This window comes from Mesocricetus auratus, unplaced genomic scaffold (genome assembly GCF_017639785.1).
Source record: "Mesocricetus auratus isolate SY011 unplaced genomic scaffold, BCM_Maur_2.0 Super-Scaffold_100010, whole genome shotgun sequence".
NCBI classification, from domain to species: domain Eukaryota; kingdom Metazoa; phylum Chordata; class Mammalia; order Rodentia; family Cricetidae; genus Mesocricetus; species Mesocricetus auratus.
This window is the reverse complement of record NW_024429194.1, coordinates 25,999,814-26,017,841: the sequence shown is the minus strand read 5'-3', so window position 1 is coordinate 26,017,841 and position 18,028 is coordinate 25,999,814. Positions and strand designations below refer to the sequence as shown.

The window sequence follows — 18,028 nt, the reverse complement described above, 5'->3', positions numbered from 1 at the left end:
AAGGATAAGAGCACCGGAGAGGAAACTGGGTGTCAAATTTTAATTACAGTTGGTTTTTGCATTAATCATAATTGTGTAGCCTGTTGCACTGTGCTTAAGACCAATGTGGAAATGCCAGGGGCACAGCAGCATCTCAAACTTGGTGTAGCTAATTATGATGGATAAGCTTGTAAAAGGCCAGGAAGTCTGCAGCAGAGTGTACAGTGCACACAGACTTGTTTATTATTGGACAATTATCTAGAGAATTTAATCAGCATTTCTGAGCAGTACTGACTATACATCTAAACAACTTCCATCCCCTGCCTAAACTGTCTACTAATGTCTTCACCCGCCTTCAGTGCACACACACATACACACGGGGGTGGAGGTATGGGATGGGGGGTAGAGATTGCAATTGGAATTCACTTCTTGTTTTTCAACCTCATCTCTGATTTTAGTCCATGTAAGAAGGCCCAGAGAAAATCACAACCAGCGCTAATGTGCAGGTGGTAAAAGTGGTCAAGGGTACAGGTAAAAAAAGGTAAAAGGTCAAAGTCAGGGACACTGAATTCTCTTGTCAAGTCCACACAATGATGACAGGAGGAACATCCACAGAATAAGACTGGAAAAACAACAAAATTCAAACTGAAAGAATAGAATTTGGAGTGAGAAAGTGACATCACTATTCTGATGTCATCAGTATATGCTAAAGGATCTCATCTCTCTGATACTTCTAGCCCAGAACCTCAGCTGCACTCCAACCACCCTCCTTTCATATATGCTTCAGAACTTAATCACAGCTGCTTGGCATCCACATGAAATTGTTTGTATCTATTAAAGTTAAACTTATTTTCACCGGTTCTGCCCCCTCACCCCCTACCCTCCAGCCCCCAGTCCTGCCACCCAAGGAATTTCAGCTCTTTTTTTGTCATCAAAAGCAACCCCAGATGACTCAAACCAAAGATAAGTTGGATTTACCTTCCAATCCTTTCTCCTTTATAACAAATATTTATTCTATTATGAAAACCTTCAGGTTTTGCTAAATATGATTTACTTTCATCCCCTTCTATGCATTCTCATTATCCCTGTAAAAGTTCAACCCATCTATGTCCTGTGTGAGAAAACCAAGACTGAAGCCATTTGTATGAAATTATATTAATGCATCCACTAAAAGTTGCCAATATCTAGTGGGAAGAATTTGATGAAGTTAAATACTAACTGTTAATATAAATCATATGCAATCATATTGCTATATTAAAATGACTTTGAAGGGGGACAAGATAGTAAGGGCAAAGATGTAGGTAGGGAAGCCAGGCCTACTTAGAGAAAGACCATGAGGAGGGAACAAAACCCAGGAAAGAATAACTTTCTGTTCCTAAAGAAGCTGAATCACTAAGTACTGTGTTCCAAATGAAACGGATCTTGGTGTCCCACTTTCAAAGTGAGCAGAGGCAGTTGAATGCCAGGGAGTGTCTATCTTGGAATCAACAGTCACACAAGAAGATTTGGTTATAGACAGTAGGCAAGGTTTTTACAATACATTTCAAAATTAAACATGCCCCTTGAGAGGACCTTCTTTCGCTGAAGACATAGAGAATTTTAAGAACATAAAGAAAATGCTGTTTTTTGAACCTTTGCTAAAAGTTAAAGTAAACATTCTCACATGTGATGCCACCATATGTAAGTATGATAGTCAACTGACCCAGTCCCCACTACCTTACAGACTCATATGATGTCACAATCTTCCTGGAGAAATGCTACACACACCTCTGCTTACCGAAGAAAGCAAGCATATGGCAAACAAAATAATGATTGCACCAGGGTTTCAATTGATCAACCAGTGAGTTTTTCTTTGAGGTTACTAACAGGAGCATGAGTGATGGGGGTATTAACAAGGAACAGGGATAACTCAAAAGCCACATAATTGGAAAGCCCCTGTAACACAGGTGATGACACCCAAAAATGGGCAACACTGGAGCTCTCTCCCCAGCTTAAAGACAACTCCACAGTCTGAACTAACTTGTTTCCACAATTTGGCCACTCATTATCTCCACTTGAGTGCTGTTCACTACATTTTATACTGCTGGGTAAGGAGCTCAAGAATCTTCCACAGCATTGTTCTCTAGGACACAGTGATCTTTACTTCCTGTTACCACTTCAAGTTTGTGAGCCTTCTCTTCCATCCAGGAACAAATGTTGCATTTGGTGGAACATGCCAGACACTGCTGTATTTGTACGTTCTCAAATCATCTCTCCTTTCTTTCTTCCCCCTTCTCTCGCCCCCTCTTTTTCTTTTTTCTCCCCTTTCTCTTCTTATGGAATTGAAGCTAGTGCACAGACATCTAACTGTACCTGTCTATAATAAGCATGAAAAGTCAACATGAGCATTTGCAGATGTAGACAGAATCAACACCTTCTTTGCTTGCTACAAGCATTGAGGATGTGGTTTTATGTGAACCGACATCTGGCAGAAGAATCCTCCTGTTTGCTTTTTCTATTTTTGTGGAATACAATCAGCCTCTCCAGTATCTGTTTCCAGGGTTTCCAGATATCTTTTTGTATTTTGAGCCAAAAAGAAAAACGACAAGGATTTTTTAAGTGGCTTCTTAATGATGGTCACCACTCTTGAACAGACCTGGGGGCTTGGGGATCCTATGATTTTTAGCAGTCTTCCTTACCTGTTGAAATTGTAGGCTTATCAAAATTGAAATTGATAATCTTATCAAAATCAGTGTTCTTGCAACTGCAGCACAGGCTAGTAAACCTGAAGTTTAGGGTTTAATGTCATTACTTTTCCTGAAATAAGGAACTGGACAAAAATCACACCACGTGGCTTTATCTTGTATCAAAATGAAAGTAAAAAACAATCTTGTCCTATATGTAGGAAAACAGCTAATCCTATTCACTAAGAGCAGCTAAACAGCAACTAAGAGCACTTTAGTGAGAATGTTTCAAAGAAAGGATTCAGCAGGGCTCCATGCATACCCTTTATACGTTTGAGTAGGTTGAGAATTGGATGACTGTTTCAACTCTACTACACTTAATGATTTACTTGGAAAATTAGAACAAATTGTGCTGCCTCTCTTCACTTTATTTAATAAAGATATAAGGAAAGGGGAGAAAGAGAAGAGAAAAATGAAATAATTTCTGGTAGCATTTCAAACATCAATTTTAGTTTGATTACTGTCCATGGCAGGCACAATGGTAATTCCCCCAAGATATTTAGTGACTAATCCTTGGAAGCTGTGACTATGTTACTATTCTAAGGCAAAGCAGGATTAAAGTTCAAGATGGGATTAATCAGATGGCCTTAATATAGAAATATTATGCTGGATTATCTAGGGTGTGGTATTACTAATAGTATGAGGGAGGCAGAAGAGAAGATAAAGTCAGAATCCAGAGGTCAAGAGTCAGAGGGATGTGAGATGACCCACACATACACAAACTGATAGCTTTTAAGATGGAGAAGATGGCCATGGGGTTTAAGAAAATAGTAACCTATAGAAGTTAAAAGGATACAGTTCCTTTAGGATAACCTCCAGAAAATAGTGTGCCTTGCTAACACTTGCTGCCATACCAAAACTGTATACACTAGGATTCTGAACCATTGAACTGTGGTAAACATTGTTTTAAACACTAATTGCTTTGAAAAACAGTGCAATTTTAACTTTTGAACTAATTAGAGTGTCTGAAGCCATGACTTGTCTAAGAAATTCAAATAACTATTTCAAGAAATTGGCTATTTGCTGTCCACTTAAAATGAAAGGAATAAAGTTTGGATGTGAAATGCCCTCCACAGAGTCATGGATTTGACCAGTTGTTACTCAACCAGTGGAGCTGTTCTGGAAGAGTGTGGAACCTTTATAAGGCAGGCCTTGGGGTTTAAGAGCCTGGACATATTCCCTGCCCACTTGCTGCTTTATGACTGTTGATTCAATGTGACTAACCATTTCACACTCCTTCTCCTGTGTCTCCTTTAACATGACATATAACATCTCTTTGTTACACTACCTCTTATCTGGGTGGAGAGCAAACATTCTGATCTATGCAAAACAATAGAAAGAAAAAACATTTCCAAGGGGTAAAACACCCAACAGAACCATATCAAAGTAGGAAAGAAGCTTTTGAACTGTTTAAAGTAATTATTATTTGAGTGGCTATGATGAACCAACTAGATAGTATATAAACTCACATTAAAATTATATGATGAAACAAATGTGAATTCCAGGTAAGTGAAATATTACAGGCTTTGCTAACAACCAGTTGAGTTAACTCAGCTAAGGAAAGGTTGAAGTCGGAGGGAGCAGTGAGAAACAGAGCAAGGTAGGAAACAGATTGGAAGAAATCATACTTAAACCTTTTCAGCTAATAATTGATACCAAATCATGGATCCAAGGAGTTTAGAGAACACCAGGCAGGATAGTATAGTACAGATGCCATCTCCCTCCTTGGCTGAAGGTAGGAAGAGATAAAGCATACAGGATGTGGAAATTAAAAATAGTGTGACAAAAACAGCAGAATGGAAAAGGTTTGATCTGGATGGATATATACAACAAAGGATTAGATAAACAGAGATAAACATAGTAAGGCAGGCTATAAAGAAGGGGGGAGGAGTGTAGCAACAAGAACCCAAAGCTGATGTTTCCCAATGCTGATTTGGAGTTAACAGTCTGGGAGAGGTACCCTGTCACCTGGGAAGTGCACTGCTGAATTGGCTACTATCTCCAGGGGTTTTGGCTGTGAAGAGAACACCATGTGACAAAGGTAAACACAGGGGGTAGGTCTTCCACACTCTCTCCCTAGGAACCTCAGTCACTGAAAGTGTGGCAGCCCCCAACCCCAGCATACACACCTGTAGAACGTGCAACAAAAACAACCTAGGAGGATAAAATAAACCCTATCATGTCAACTAGGAAGAAATCGTGAGGTGATAGTACCTTCCATTTCATTTATTTTTATTTATACTTCTTACTTAGTTTGCTGTTTTGTTATAACATGTATCTTCAGCTAAATATGTTTTAGGGCTGTTCTTTATTGCTCTTTCTTCTTTCCTTCTTTCTTTTTTTCTGTACCTACTCTACAATATTTTCTCTGTTATTTTCCATAACTCTAACACATATAGTTTTCTTTTCTTTCATACTTTACTCTTTTCCTCCATGCCTATGCCCTTCTGATTTATTTAAATTTTGATACTCTTAGCTCTAAAATGTATATAAACTAGATTTTCCCCTATTAGTACTCAAGTGTCTGTTGTGACAAATTAATATCTGGACTACTGTTAAATAATGTCATCTATTACTTCAGGCAGTTTATCTCTATAGTAATGTGGAGCATACAACAAAAGTGAAGACAAGTCACTAAGTCTCACGTAAAGAAATGGAAAGGGTAGGGGAAGAGATGTGCAAAACACTGCAAAGAAACACGGAAACTACATAACACTGACGTTCAAGGGTACCCATCAAGCTTACAACCCCTCAATACCAGAAACCAAGGATAATGAGACAGTTGAAATGCCAGAAATGATTTCAGAGTCATACTTTAAAAAAATGATCAAATCAGCACATGAGGGATTCAGATAAGCCTCAAATGAAGTAAGAGCACTAATTTGGAATGTAAATAAGAAATTTACCAAAATGGAGGAAATGATCAGGAATTTGGAGGTAAACTTCAAAGCTATAAATGAAAGCTTTGGTCAGAAAATTGAGACTGACAAAAAATAAATATAATTTTGGAAAAGAGAGTTAATCACATGAAGAACAATGGGAGACATTGAAGAGATGGAGAAAATTTTCACAGATGGAGAATTTGATACAATACTACATTCAGACATCTAAAGAAAAATAATTATGCACATTGGGTAGATGGGTTTTAATGTTTACAATATATAAACACCACAAAGCTTCAATACAAGAACAACAAACCTTCCAATCAATGAATGGGCTAAAAAATTCAACAGAGTTTTCAAATGAAGAAGACACACAAATGGCTAATAAGTATTTGAGGAATATTCAACATCACTAGCTGCCAAAAATGGAGTTTAAAACTATCTCAAGGTTTCATCTCACCTTGATTAGAATGGCTAACATCAAGAAAATAAATAGAGACAATGCTGACATAGATGTGGAAAATGATCAACCCTTGTTCACCGCTGTAAGGGATGTAAACTTCTATAGTCACACTGGAAAGCCTTATGGAGGTTGATAAAAATTTAAAAAGCTAAAAATAAGACTGACTTGTGATGCAGCTATTATACTTCTGGGTAGACATTTATTCATCTATTGCTATTGCTCCTCTACTCACTATAACTAAGAAGTGGGACCCAGCCTAGATGTTTACCACCTGATGAATGGATAAAGAAAATATGTCAAATGTAACAACACTTGTACTTTATTCACCAACAATAAAAAATGAAATTATGAAAATGTTCAAGAAAATAGGTGGAACCAGAAATCATTACCTAAGATGAAATGTACTACACTCAGAAAGGCAAGTAATAAAATTCTCTTTCATATGTGACTCCTGGATTTACTTATATATTCATATACAAATACTCGTATGTGGAGGAGGTATAGATGACGAATTTAGGAAGTGGATATTGAGAGAAGATGTTTTTAAACAGATTGGGAACCAAGGGGCATAGGCATGGGAAGAGAGGAGGTGGGCCAGCAAAAGAGGCATAGGTGGTTGCAGGAGTGGAGTCGAGCAGAGAAACAAGAGGAACAAAATAGGTAAGAAAATGTCCCAGTAAACCCTTCACTTTGCACACGAACCCGAAAGCTACTCCAAATAGCTTTCAGCTTTGACCTCTATTTTTTCTGTTTTTTTGCTTGCTTATTTGTTTGTTTTTTCCTAGTCAGGGTTTCTCTGTGTAAATTAGGATGCTCTGGGACTCATGGATTTGCCTACCTCTAACTCCCAAGGGTTGGGATTCAGGTCATGTGCCATCACTGCCCAACTTGAAATTAAAATTCTATTCTTTTTTGTAATTAGCATTTTTCCTTTATTTTAAATACTGACCACAGTTTCTCCTCCCTCCTCTCCTCCCGCCCCCCCTCAGTCCACTCTACTCTCTCTCCCCATTAATCCACTCCTACTCTGTCTCCATTCGGAAAGCCTCCTATGAGCTTGAACACAGCATAGCATAAAAAGTTGAGGTAGGACCAAGTTTGCATCAAGGCTGAACAACGTAACCCAGCATGGGGAACAGGTTCCCCAGAGCTATCTGAGCATCAGGGACAGGTCCTGATCTCACTGCTAGAAGCCTTACAAACAGACCAAGCTACACAGCTGTCACACATATCCAAAGGGCCTAGAGTGGTACCATGCAGGCTCTCTTCTTACAAAAAGTGGGGCACAGAACTAAACAGAGAATTCTCAATAGAGGAGTCTAAAATGGCTGATAGACACTAAAGTAAGTGATCAACATCCTTAGCCATTAGGGAAGTGCAAATAAAAACAACTCTGAGATACCATCTTTCTCCTGTCAGAATGGCGAAAATCAAAAAACGCCAATGACAGTTTATGCTGCAGATTATGTGGAGAAAGGGGAACACTTCTCCACTACTAGTGGGAGTGCCAACTTGTATAGCCACTTTGGAAATCAGTATGGAGATTCCTCAGGAAAATGGGAATCAGCCTACCACAAGATCCAGCAATTTCACTCATTAGGCATATACCCAAAAGATGCACATTCATACAACAAAGACATTTGTTCAACCGTGTTCATAGCAGCATTATTTATAATAGCCAGGATCTGGAAGCAACCTAGATGCCCCTCAACTGAAGAGTGGATAGAGAAAATGTGATACATTTGCACAATGGAGCACTATTCAGCCGCAAAAACAATGGAATCTTGAAATTTGCAGGTAAGTGGATGGCACTAGAAGAAACCATCCTGAGTGAGGTAACCCAGTCACATAAAGACAAAAATGAACCTTCATCCAGTGGCTGATGGAAGGAGAGGCAGACACCCACAGCTAAACACCACAGCATGGGACTGACCAAGACCACCAGAATGTCAGTGAGGAGGCCTCAGCAATCTATGGGGCCTCAGGTAGTGGATCACTATTTATCCTCGGTGTACAAATGGACTTTGGGAGCCCATTCCACATGGAGGGATGTGCTCTCGGCCTGGACACATGGGGGAGAACCTGGGCTCTGCTCAAGATGATATGACAGACTTTGGGGATCCCCATAGAGTTACTCACACTCCCTGAGGACCCGAGGGAAGATAGAATGGGGGCTGGTGGGGGGTGGGGAAGGAGGGGAGAGAGAGGGAGCTAGGATTGACATATGAAGCTGGCTTGCTTCTAATTTAAATAAGATTATTTTTCAGAAAATCAAAGAGAAATAAGCCTTATTAGAAGAGCAGAACATAATATTGACTGCCGACAGGCCTTCTCCACAGGAAATATTAAAGGGATTCTTTTGAACAGAAGCTATGAAACACAGACAAAACCCCAATTCTATATATGTAAGGATCAAAAGCTTCAGAAATGAAGGAAAAAGAATCACACTCATTTTTAAAATTTCTGATTATTCAAAAATATGGTGCTTTAATATAAACATAGTATTGCAGTGTATATGCCATTTATAAAAAATAAAATATATGACAACCAAACACTAAAATATCAGAGGAGAGAATTGGAATGTATAATTAAAGCTTTGCATTGTATATGAAGAGATACATTATAATTTGAAAGTAGATTCCGATTAATTAAGATATGTATTCTAAACTCTGGTGCATCAACTTTTGCTTTAGCTAAAGGAGGAACTAGCATGGAATTACAAACATTTCCCAATTAGTCTCAAATAAAACAGACAAAAGAGAAAGGTAAACTTTAAAAAGAGGACAGCTTATACAAATAGAAAATAACTAGCTAGGTGGCAGATTTCAACCTAGCCCCATGTACAATAATAATGAACATGAGTGAATTAATTGTGTTAAAAGAGATATTAGGTAATGTCTTAAAAGGTAGGTCCTAAAACTGATCCCCAATAACTAACTATAAATGTGAAGATGTAGATTAGAAAATATAAGCCAGAAAATTTGAGAATCTTATTAATATTAGCTAAAGAAGACAAAACAATCACAGTTTTTTTTAAATTGTTTTCTTTTTTAAGAGTGATGACCAAATAGTCACTAAAAAGTCACTCAGTGTTACCAGCCTTCCTGCACAAGGCTATTTCAAATTATGGCATGAGACTCTCAAGTGCTGATATTATTCCTTTAGCCAGGTGATGAAAACACAGAGTTCATAAAAACCTTGCTTCCCAGTCACCGACAGCTAAACACTGAGCCATGCTCCTGGAATCCAGATGTAGAGAAGAAGGAGGGATGAGCAAAGGAGACAAGGCTGTGTTAGAGAAACCAACAAAAACAATTGACCTGACCTAGTGAGAGCACAGAGATCCTAGTTGTAAAGCTGGGAAACCAGGATTGGATAGAGCCAAGCACTCTGAATGTGGGTGCCAGCTAGGAGGCCTGTGATCTCTAAAAGTGGAGTCAGAGTTTATCCCTAGTGCACAAATGGACTTTGGGGGCCCATTCTCTATGGAGAGATACTATTGCATCCCAGATCACATGGAAGAGGGCCTAGGCTCTCCCCAAATGATGTGACAGACTTTGATGATGCCCAGTGGAAGGCCTCACTATTCTTGGGGAGTGGGTGGGCAGTGGGTTGGGGAGTTGGTGGAGGGCATGGGAGGATGGGAGAGCAAGGGAATGGGGGAATTGATATGTAAAATGAGATTATTTCTAAAATAAAAAATTAAAACAACAAAACCCCAAATCCCTTGCTTCTGAGTAGGAAACTGAAACCTGATGAGTGGTAGGTACTGAGGTACTTGATCTACCTTCTCTACCAAGGAGATCTTCGAGCACACTTTCTGTAAGCTTGGTGTTTCTGTTCACCTGCGGAGAATCATAAAGAGAAACCAACCCTTTTTCCAAACTCAGCTCTCTTACAGAATTATGGCTCCTGTTCTTTCACTTGCCTTGATTTGTTTTTCTGTCAAGAGAGTTACACGTTCATTCTCATAGTACATAATTGACCATCACAGGAATAATAGAAGATATGACATTGTAGAAAGTTAGAAACAAAAGGGACCCAGATGATCAGTATACTCCCTCCAATGTTAGAGTATCCAGGAGGAGCCAATGAGCACCTTAAACAATGACAAGGACACAAACATTCCAATATTAAATGCATCACCATTTCTTCTTTCCCTCTAATATTCCACATGGATAAAACTCTCCCACAGACAGTTCAAGGGTATTTAGCTAAGTAGTGCTATCCAAGAGAGCTCCTTATTGAAAAGAAGTTCTGGAAATGTTGACTTGCAGGGTGATTATTTTATTTATAACTTTCATATATATATTTTACCAAGGGAATAAGAGAGATGGAGGCCAGCTGTCCATAAAAGTTGCCAGTACAGTGAAATGTTAATGGTAGACCTAAAGAGTATTTATAAAGGTGTTTTGGTTATAAATTGTTTTGAGAATTTCTGCTTCTTCACCATGTGGTCATTTCACAGAAGCAGTGTCAGCTCCCTGAGTCAAATATATTTGTCTGGATTCCTAACTCCAAGTTTCCCTGTCTGTGGGAAGTTACTTCTGGAGTGGAAGTACCCTGGATTTTATGAACTGGGGAGTATGGATGCAATTCAGTGCTGGATTGGTGAAAGAGTGTTGCATCCCATGAAAAAACATCACCCAACACTCCTCCCCCTCCACACAAAGGGTTGAGGTCAGTGCTTCCTCAGTGTCATTTGTCAAGATGACATAGAAATGAAGCTATGCACCTGAATTTCTCCTCCTTTATGAATTTGAAAACATATAAACATTCACTAGAAATATACTGATGGGTGGTTTTAGTTTAGTATACAGTTTGGAGTTTTGGTACATGAAAACAAGTGCTTTTCTCCTAGGTCCTAACAATATGAGCGATGTGTTGCTAAATTAAATTTCAGGTTTGGTAAAAATGAAATGATGAAATCAATAACGCATATATTCTTTTTCAAAACAAGCTTTTGGTTTCTTCTCCAAAGGCCCAAATAAAAAATGTATGATTAAAACAGAATAGTGAAGCCCAACAAAACGAAAGAATAATTCTATACAGTATAAAAATGTAAATTTTATGAAGCAGATTAACTCTTCCCTCAACTTCAAATTCCATCTTGAACATGGTGAAGATGAAAAATGTTTTGTTTGTAATATATTTTAAAAGATACCTTCAAGGATCACTGCACTAAGGAGCATTTTGCATTTAGGCTGCCCCCGCGTGTCTGAGAACGATGCTACCATTACAGTCGCACCAGCATTTCTATCTAAAAGTGTGAGTTCATAGTCAATGTAAGAACCAAACAAACAAACACAAAATTGGATGTGAAGACAGAAGATCTCTGGGGTGTCCTAGGTATTATTTACGTGGCCTTCTAAATCCAATGTTTGCTTTATTTAATTTCCGTTAGCTTCAGGGATTTTTGCTAGGAAGTAGAAGTAATATCTTTATAACTAACTCCCAAGGATATGATGATCAAATAATTTAATATATGGGATGACACCTAATAACGTCTAAACGTGATTGTGCACACAGCTACTCATGTAAATAATATCGACTTACATCTGTAAAGAGTAGCTATGGTGTAGGAATAAGTGTGGTACAGGAAACACTTGGAAGAGAACGCCAGTTATTTTTTCTAAACACTTAGTTATGTGACTTAGCAAATTAAATAACCTTCATAAAACATGTAAGTGAAGAAATGTCCCCCAACACTTTTGGCTGTAAAAGATATCCAAACCAAAATAATAACTTTGTTTTTAAAACATTTGATTTCTACTAGACCACTAGCCAGGAAAGAACATGAAATTCTGGGGTTTAATTCATCTTCATCTAATGTGAGGATATTTGGTTTCCCCATTGCTTGATTTCCTTCTTGGAGATATTGTCTGGCTTTTAAATGCAGTGACTTTTATAAGTCTTTAACGCTCTTCACACAACTTACTACATATCCAAAGATCAAAATCTTCATAGTTAAAATAAATCTGAAACCTTTGCAAATACAAGGTTAATAGAATATAACTCACAGATCTGTCAACATCTTCTTTGTTGAAACCCCATGCTTTCAAGTTACCAAATTATTATTCAAATTCCATTTTGAGATCAGTCATCACAGAGTATTGCTTGATTACTGCCCCATTTATAGACTGTTTTAATTGAAAACACCAAGAAAGCAAAAAACTGCCAGCAGCACAAAGTACCCTACAATTAACTCACTGTGTTCCCAAACCAAGTTGTTTTCTCTGTGCATTGTTGAATAGATATCTAAATTATTTTATCTTGCTTAAAAGAAATGCTGCTATTTAATCACTAGTTTAACTTTATTAAATACCAAGAATGTTTCAAATTTGTACGGTACATGCTTGACCAGTAATAATTCATGTAGAATATGGAATCATCATTTCTTTAAAAATTCCAGCTATTGTAAACAAGCTCTGTGATTAGTAGAGGGCATACACACATCAGTTCAAATTCTAGTTCTGTTTTCACACACACAGACACAGGCACACACACTCAAAAGCATAGACACACACACACGAAAAGTAAATTCTGATGGCCTTTCATGAAATCTGATGGGAGAAGAATTGTGATTTTTATACTAAAATAAAGGCATTGAAAAGGATACTACAATAGATGAGAGTATTAGACTAACTTGGGGGAAATGTGTTGTTTCTTGGTAAGTGGTAATATTTGAAAGGTTATTTCTGGAGACATGTTAATAATATTCAGATGTGGAGCTTCAACAAGCTTACTCTTTACACAGCCATTTTTTGGTACTACAGTAGAAAAGACATTGATACATCATTGGCATGATGCATTTCTAATATTTTAGAAAATGTTACAGGATTAAAAGGAAATTAAGTCATGGTTGAGCCACAGTCATAGCAACCTGAAATGGTGGGTTTTGTTATGAAAAGTGCCTCTTTTGGAATGCTGGGACTATTTCAATTTGTGAAGAGTGGGATGGAGAAACTGAGGACTGAACTGAGGGCCTTGTGCATGCAAGGCTAGAGCTGTATCCTTAGCTCTCAACGTGTCAATTCTAAGGACCATTTCTCCAGACAGTAAGCAGTAACCCTCTAATAGACTCCACTTTTAAAATATGCTATGCTTTTACTAAAATCAACAACAGCACTGGTTATTTTTTAAGCTTTTAAAGTCTTCCCTCCCACAGTTTTACTTGCTCTTTTCAGACACTAGGTCAGAATAGACTCAGTAGTCATTTATTCCTGTTTGAGTCAGAGAGTTAGAGCCTCACTTAAGAACTGCCCCAGGCACTATGTAGAAACCTCACTTGCTAAGTCCACAGAGAAGGGTGATGGCTGTGAAAGTGGGAAGGCTTAAGCTATCACACAGCATAAACACTTGAGACTGTAGATGCCAGACCCTGAACCCTTGAAAGGCAATACCTAACCTCCTGTAAGCTCAACCCTATTTCAGTCACCCTGTCTTGGCTACTGGGTGTGAGTGAGCCTTAGACTTTTGAGTATTGGGTCTTGCTAGGTTTCAAAGCAATTCCAGGCTCCTAGTTCCAAGTGTTTATTTCAGTGTTGGGTTGGTTGGGGAAGGGACTGGGGATAGGAAGTAAGAGCCTACAAACTGGGATTGACATGTAAAACAAGCTATTTAAAATTTAAAAAAAAAAGATCAGCACTGAGCCCTGGGAGATGAAAAGTGGGGCAGTGATGGATGTCAGCATGATACCCCAAGCTGTTGCATTCCACAGTGCCAGGAGCTCAGGAGCTCTCCGAGTGAACTGTGAACGCTCAGCTCCCTGCCGGGCAGAGCACAAAGGGTCCAATCTACCCCTGCAACTGGGGAACCACCCCGAGTTACAGCCCCAATTCGACCCAGAGATTTCTAGGGAGAAGAACAAAAATTACAGATTCTTGAATTCTCTGGCTGGGTCGGGCAGAAAGCAGAGCAGGAGCAAAGGGAAGGGAGACAGGAGAGGAAACAACAAACGTTTTAATTGCGTCTGTCAGGTGGCTGCACTTACCTGGGTGCAGAGCGGACTCAGGGACTAGGGTGGAATTGGTGAGCACTTCAGAGTTGCTAAAGGATTGAGGAGGATGGAGGTCTCTGCCCAGGATTGCAGATGGGCTCAGGTTAGGTATCAGTGAGAGACCAAAGAGGTCTCCTCAAAATGGTACACTGTATTATACCTCTCCCAAAGCCCCAAGCACTAGTCCAGGTCAAGATCAATGAAACTTGGCTTTGGTCTTGATCCCTTTGCTCTCTGTTTTCCACCTTAGAAACCATTCCACGCCAAGGCGCGAAACTGTTGCAGGTAACACACACCTGAAAGTTCGGTTCCCCAGGTATCTCCCCTGGCAGAGGAGACCCCAGTCCCCAACACATAAAGGCAGGCACCTAGTTGTCCTCTCCTGCACACCAGCCCCACCCAGCCTAGCCCAGTGGGGTAGCTAACAGGGACCAAGGTCCTCTAAGGCTAATCTTAGGACTCGCAGTGCAGGGATCCAACTTCTTCATGGATATCTCTAGTATAGCAAACGACCGAAAGCAACTTTGCCTGTGGTCTCTAGTGCCTAGCAGAGTTTGAGGAACATAGATAGCATTTGGCATAAAGGGAAATGATTCTTACCTTTGTACAGGAAGCCGGGAGTTGACATCCATGGTTGATTTCGGGTAGAGAAAAGCTGACAGCTCAGGCAAAGGCTAGGAAGCCTGAGCGCCCCTTGCAGGGACAGAGAAGCACAGGCAGGAGCCGCGGTGGCCAAGACTGAGGCTCGCTCCTCCCTGGCACCGAGAGCTGCAGAGATGTCCTGGTGGCGCCTCCTGTGGTCCGCTCAGATCTTAGAGACTGCTGGGTGGACACAACCCTTAAGCCTAGTTCCCGCCTCCCTCCTAGGTCTCCTATCTCAGGCGACTGATCATTGAGCCTTACACTGTCGCTCCCCGCTGGCTCCCCTCCCCCCAGTCCAGTCCCCGCCCCTCTCTTTCTCTGGTGAACACCAGGTGTGAGCCCTGAAGTTGTTCATCCAATTGGCTGCATTCACAGGCTCACTTCTGGCGATTTCGGTTCCTCGCTGTCCCCACTGGTGGTGCAGGCTTCCCCTGGAAGTCCCTCTATGATTTGTCCTCTACCTCAGAATAGGAGATGCCTGCCTGGTCACTTATGCCAACGCACCCAGCTCTTTTGCTTTCCTTTAAGAAACCTATCCTGCTTTTAACTCTCACTTGCCTTCATGTAACTCATTTTCCTTAAATGAGACTTGCCATCTCCCACCTGTTAGATCCTATGAACAGAAAAAAGGTCTCAAAACTCGCGATAGTGGCCATTCTTCCGAGGCAGCTTTCAGAACCTGAATGCAAGCTTCACGGATGCTCCATTTGTCTGCTCAGCATCTCTTTGAGCATAAACAGCCTTTATTTTTAAAGAAGAAAGGAATCAAGACACTGGTGGTAGCAACTGTCCGTTAAGATGAGGGCATGGGGCATTCTGCCCTTTTGTTTTTAACTGAAAAGCAAACTAAAAAGGAAAGCCCTGGGACTTCCAGGAATGGGAAGATGGCATACGTATAATTCTCCCCTTGCTTCTTGCAAGTATAACTAGGACTCTCCATGTAACGACTTGTATTTAGCAAAAAGAAAAACAAACAAAAAAACTGGCAGAAGCATAGAGACCAACTAGGGACCTGAACATGCAAGGAATGTAGTGGGGATCTCTAGCCACATGTCAAAGACAGCCTAGTCAGACAGAAAATGTACAGATATCTGCTTCATGATGATAGAATGCTAGAGGAGAAAAATCCCACGCTGAATTATAGAGTAAGAGGTGAAGGGGAAAATCAGTATTCCAATATTCTGGGCTAGAAAGATTCAAGTCACTCCCAAGTGCAGGTATGAACAGTGTGCACCAGGAGTTTCATCCCCTCTAGGAAGAAGCAGCAAGTGCCTCCTCTTGCCCACTCTCAACACAGCACCAGCGAGGCTGATCACAAACAGGCACCAATAGTGGGTCGTCCTAACCAGCCACAACAACACACTTACAGGTCCTACGAAGGCAAAGTAGGGGTGGAGAATTTTAGCTCCTTCAGCCCATAGCAACCTGTGCTACCTTGATGTCAGAGGGATCTTGGTGGCAATTTAGAGGCATGGTTCAAAGCAATGAGGTCATGTAATAGCCTTAATGTAAACCACTAGAGATAGAGCCATAGAGACATCAGTGAGGCCAGAAAGGGGCCTGGAGTCCCAACTTTGCAAGGAAGACAGGGTAGCTTGTACACAGGTATGCAAGAGTGGACGGGATCTTAGGAGATTCCAGAGAGTACCCTGTGACAAAAACAGTGGAGGCTAGAGTTATGCCGCCACCCAAAAGAGGAGTGTTGGGCAATAAGCTGGAAAATTCAAGGAAGAAGGCTTCTCTATATGTGTCACAGGGAACACGGTCCTCTTGATGTCTTTGTTTTGGACTTCTAGTCTTCAGAAATGCAAAACAATGCATGTCTATGTCTCTAAATTGTCCCCAGCATGATAATTTGCTAAGGTACTTGCAGGAAATGACATATTATGTAAACTGAACTAGTACAACATAGACACATTTGGTCTGAGGAGTCCCAAATCTATTAAGAAAATTGAATTTTTAATTAGAAAAAGTCCTCTCAAAAACTGAAATCTCCAGACCCAGATGGTTTCATTAAATAATTCTTTCAAATATTTAAAGATAAATTAACACTGACCTGGAACAATCTCTTCTAGGAGACACATGAAAAGTGAGTCCTAATTCATTTCATGAGACTTATGTATCTAGAAACCCAAATCAGGGAAAGCTAAACAGGCTACCAATTGTTGCAGGATAACAATTCAGTCACAAAACCTCTAGCAAAACACTAACAAATAAAATTCATTAATAAGTTATAAACATACACAATAATTAAAAAATATTTTTATTTTTTAAAGTGTGTGTGTTATGTGTGTGTGAGTGTGTGTTATGTGTACAGGTTCATGGAGGCCAGAAGAGGGCATCTATTCTCCTGGAGCTGGAGTAACAGGCCACTGTGAGCCAAGAGTCACCTGACATGGGCACTGAGAGATGAACTTGGGTCCTTTGCAAGAGCAGTATGGTCTTAACTCTACTCTTTTCCCTACAGTAGAAGTTATTATAAGGGTGTGAGGATAGTTCTAAATTTAAAAACCACACTAGTCACTACAATTTACTATATTATCAGGTAAAATGAAAAAAATGTGATTATATCAGTTAAAGCAAGAAAAAATGACAAAATCCAATGCTCATATTCGACAAAAACACATAGAAAAGTAAGAATATGATAGGAATTGTTTTAATAAAAAGCATCTACCAGAAACCCATACCTAACATCACACAGTATGGAAAGCCTGTATGCTTCTCCTTAAAAGTGGAAAAAAGACATAGTTATCCATCCTGTCTCCACTCAATCAATACAGTACTGAAAGTGCTGGCTCATACAATAGACAAGAAAGGGATATTAAAACAGCCAACTTAGCCAAGATGAAGTAAAACAGCTCTGACTTCAAAGCATGCATAGCTATCTATTTAAATAATCCTCAGGACAGGATTTTAATGAATTAAATTTAAAGTGACTATGCATGCTCGTACATATGTATGTATATATGTATCTCATCTTGGTGTGTAGTTCTTGATATCCTGACAACTTGTGACTACCCTGACTCAACCTCTTGATTGCCAGGGTTATAGGCATGTGATACCATGTCCAGTGAAACATGCATTGCTGATTTTTAAAAAAGCAAACCTAGGGTTCAAAACTGGTTACAAAGTCTCAGTATACAAGATCAAAACGTAAGATAGTATTCTTATATACTCAAAATGACCACATGAATTCTGAAGTTAAGGTGTCATTTAAAGTTTCAAAAGAAAAACAACGAAACACTCAGACTAGAATCTAATAAAACATTACACAGGACTGGTGCTTGAAAGTGATGAGACTCTAATGGAAGAAATGAGAAACTCCGAAGAGATACAGGTA

General features: G+C 39.7%; 1 protein-coding gene across 5 annotated transcripts in view; it reads right to left on the bottom strand.

The window, feature by feature from the left end:
• LOC101834925 (SPHK1 interactor, AKAP domain containing) overlaps positions 1-14,956 on the bottom strand; it is a 137,604-nt gene extending 122,648 nt beyond the window's left edge. For 3 of the 5 annotated variants that reach the window (XM_005082529.4, XM_013122374.3, XM_013122373.3), the window contains exon 1: positions 14,647-14,955. In XM_005082529.4, the coding sequence (XP_005082586.2) occupies positions 14,647-14,674 (28 nt within the window). In that variant the 5' untranslated portion in view covers positions 14,675-14,955. Of the gene's footprint in view, positions 1-14,040; positions 14,060-14,646 lie in introns of those variants that run through there. The other 2 variants (XM_040753189.1, XM_040753188.1) reach the window with 2 other exon arrangements.
• Between the last annotated feature and the right edge of the window lie 3,072 nt (positions 14,957-18,028).